Source organism: Anopheles stephensi, chromosome 2, assembly GCF_013141755.1.
Source record: "Anopheles stephensi strain Indian chromosome 2, UCI_ANSTEP_V1.0, whole genome shotgun sequence".
Taxonomy (NCBI): Eukaryota; Metazoa; Arthropoda; class Insecta; order Diptera; family Culicidae; genus Anopheles; species Anopheles stephensi.
The window spans coordinates 36,087,863-36,090,529 of NC_050202.1; the positions used below are offsets into that span (position 1 = coordinate 36,087,863).

Sequence of the window (2,667 nt, forward strand, 5' to 3'; positions counted from 1 at the left end):
CACAGACGCTATTTCAGTCCACTTACGTCTGTAGTCTTCTATCGTCGCATTGGGACCCACAGGAGGTAGATATACAGAGCAGAACACAATGCCGCGCATCTCCACCACGACGAAGCTGTCCCGCCGGTTCTCGATGATGCGCTGGATGGGGTATCTTCCTGTTGAAACCGCTGCGACTCTGCCCGTCGGGTCCACCACCCAGTTGCTATTGTTCTCTGGGATCCGGTATGGATCTGAGAGCAGCAAGAGGTCGTGGCCCTCCGTTCGGGCCGTCTGCAGCAGCATGTCCTGGGCCAGCTGGCTGTGGTTCAGGTTCTGTTGGAGGACCTTAGGCGCGCCGGTTGGGCCGTGAAGGTACTACGTCTCCTACTTGGCGGCACTGGCGCTGTCCAAACGAGTGCCCGATTGCTTCCGGGCCCTTGCAGACTAGGCACTTCCGCTCCTTAACACACTGTCCCGTGTGTTTTGGTTCTGCGCAGCGATGGCATTTGCTCGACCGGTCCTTTCCACGGCAGTGGGACGCAATGTGGCCGTACTCGTAGCAGCGGTAGCACTGGCGCTTCGCCTCCACCTTCTTCAGCCGACAGCACCGACTGAACCCGATGACGTGCTGATTTTGCAGAACCGCATCTGTAACCGCCGCTTCCGGACAGCCGAAGAACGCTACTAGCGTTCCGTAGCTGGACTTGGCGGTGCTGATCTGTTCCGCGTACAGCGTCACTCCCAGGGCGGCGCTCAGGTCCGTGGCGATCTCCTCGTTTGAGCAGCTTGGGGGGATGTTGGTGCAGATCAGCCTGGTGGTGGGGGTCCTTGGTCGGACTTTTGCCTTGTCCTCCAGCGCAGCTGATACCCTCTTCCACATTTCCAGGGTTTCCGCGTGGTCTGTGCAGGAGAGTTCCAGAAGAATATTCCCCTGGAAGTTCGTCCTCGTGCGCACGACCTTCTGGCGGTCATCCCCGAGCTTTTCCTTCAGAATACGCATGATGTCCTTCTGGGTGGTGGAGTTGATGGTTTCCACCTCCAGCGCGTCCGGCTGCCTACTGCTGCGTTTTGGTGACTGTTGCTCCCTCGGTGGCTGCTGCTGCTCCGGCTGCGGCTTTTGTAACTGTGCTGCTGCAATGACCGCGGCCTCCTGCTTGCGTTGCTGTTTCCGAGCCCGTCGCTTCGCCTGCTTGCTCATGACCTTTGTCCATTCGGCCTCGGGTTCGTGAGACTTGTCCTTGATCTGGGTTTGTCCGTTTGCGTTTTTGTTGTCCTTTTTCCTTTCCGTGTCGGTCCCGTTTTGCTGGGTGGAGGTCTTGGTGTTCTTTTTCTTATTTTTCTTGCTGCGTTTAGTTTCCAGTCCGGTTTTTGCAGATGTTGTGGCGTCGTCTGTCATCTGAGGGATGTCCGTTGTGGTTGGAGGGATGTCTGGTGTTTGTTCTTGTTCGCTAGCCAAGTCGGTCGTTGTGCCTATGTCATGTGGTTGTTGTCCTGTTGCTATTGCTTTTGCCAATTTTGTTAGGCTGTCCATTTTCCTCAAGAGTTCCGTGTTAGCCTCACTGATTATCTCCGCCATGTGCAGAGTGAGTGCAAGCTCGTTCATCGAGATTCCCGGGGGCAGCGGAACCGCTGGAGGTGGAATGGGCGGCATGGCCTCCATGTTTGGGGGCTCGGCCACCACCTCCTTATCTCCCTCGGCTCCCCGCTCCTCGGGTCCCCCGACAAGGTCTAGCTCGCTCTCCTCCACACATGTCAGAGGCTCGGCTGGGTCAGTCGATGTCGAAGTGTTTTTTGTCGTGGTCATTGTTTTGTTATCGTCGATTACCTCGGCCAGTACTACGAGGACGGACCTGATGGCGGCCTCCCAGTCCCTCGGCAGCGCAGAGAAGCCCCTAGTTTTCTGGCCGTCGCGTATAGTACGCACGAAACCAGTCAACATAGCACTTGCCCGCTCCACCGGATTGACCCGTCGGCCGCCAGTAGGGTATCGCTCGAGGAAAGTCTCTATCGTTTGTCCAGTCGGTGTTTTGTCGGTTGCGTCTGTGTCCACCTCGATAACCGGCTGCAATGTCGACCGGCGTACCATGCTCACCCCAACTAGGGTTCTTCTCGCAGATGCAGAAGTTCCAGCTGTCGTGGGGGCAGTCCCGGTCGGCATTGGGCCTCGCGTCATCCGTCGGGTGTACAGGGTTTCCTGTCTGGTGGTTATCGGGAGTGGTGATACACCTCCATTCGTCGATTGTCGTCGGGTGGCTATGCGGCGTGGTGCCGACAGCCGACCCGGGGATGCCGTTAGTCTTGTCTTGGAGGCGCTTCTGGTGATAGTCGGCATGATGGGAGAAAAAGAAAAAGGAGAGAGAGAGAGAGAAAGAAAAGAAAGAAAAGGAATTTCCTACCGGACGAGAAAGAGAGAGATCGCAGACTGGAAAGAAAGAAGGTCACAAAAAGAAAGAGAAAATTGCTAAAAAGAGGGAAAAAAGCAGAAGAAAAGAAAGAAAGAACGCTAAAAAGAAAGAAGACGCTAAAAGAAAGAAAATCAAAGGCAAGAAGGAAGCAAACGCTAAGAAGAAAGAAAACTGCTAAAGAGAAAGAAATCGCAGATGAGATGAATGCAGAGCACTGAAAGAAAGGAAAAAAAATCGCTAAACCGGAAGAAAATCGTATGCAAGAAGAAAAATCGCAGAA

The 2,667-nt window shown here is 54.8% G+C and overlaps 1 protein-coding gene across 1 annotated transcript; it reads right to left on the reverse strand.

The window, feature by feature from the left end:
• Nucleotides 1–290: 290 nt before the first annotated feature.
• On the reverse strand, nt 291–2,129 carry LOC118508416. Its single transcript, XM_036048186.1, has 2 exons — nt 1,011–2,129; nt 291–800 (listed from the first exon to the last, which is right to left on the reverse strand). The coding sequence occupies exons 1-2, from the start codon at nt 2,066–2,068 to the stop codon at nt 329–331; spliced, it is 1,530 nt and encodes a 509-aa protein (XP_035904079.1). The 5' UTR covers nt 2,069–2,129; the 3' UTR covers nt 291–328.
• Between the last annotated feature and the right edge of the window lie 538 nt (nt 2,130–2,667).

Excerpts from the sequence above, each read along its gene's own strand:
- LOC118508416 (XM_036048186.1), bottom strand. The coding sequence starts at position 2,068 with ATGGTACGCCGGTCGACATTGCAGCCGGTTATCGAGGTGGACACAGAC. Across the intron at positions 801-1,010 it reads GACGCGCTGGAGGTGGAAAC|CACCAGGCTGATCTGCACCA; the intron begins CATCAACTCCAC and ends AAGGACCCCCAC.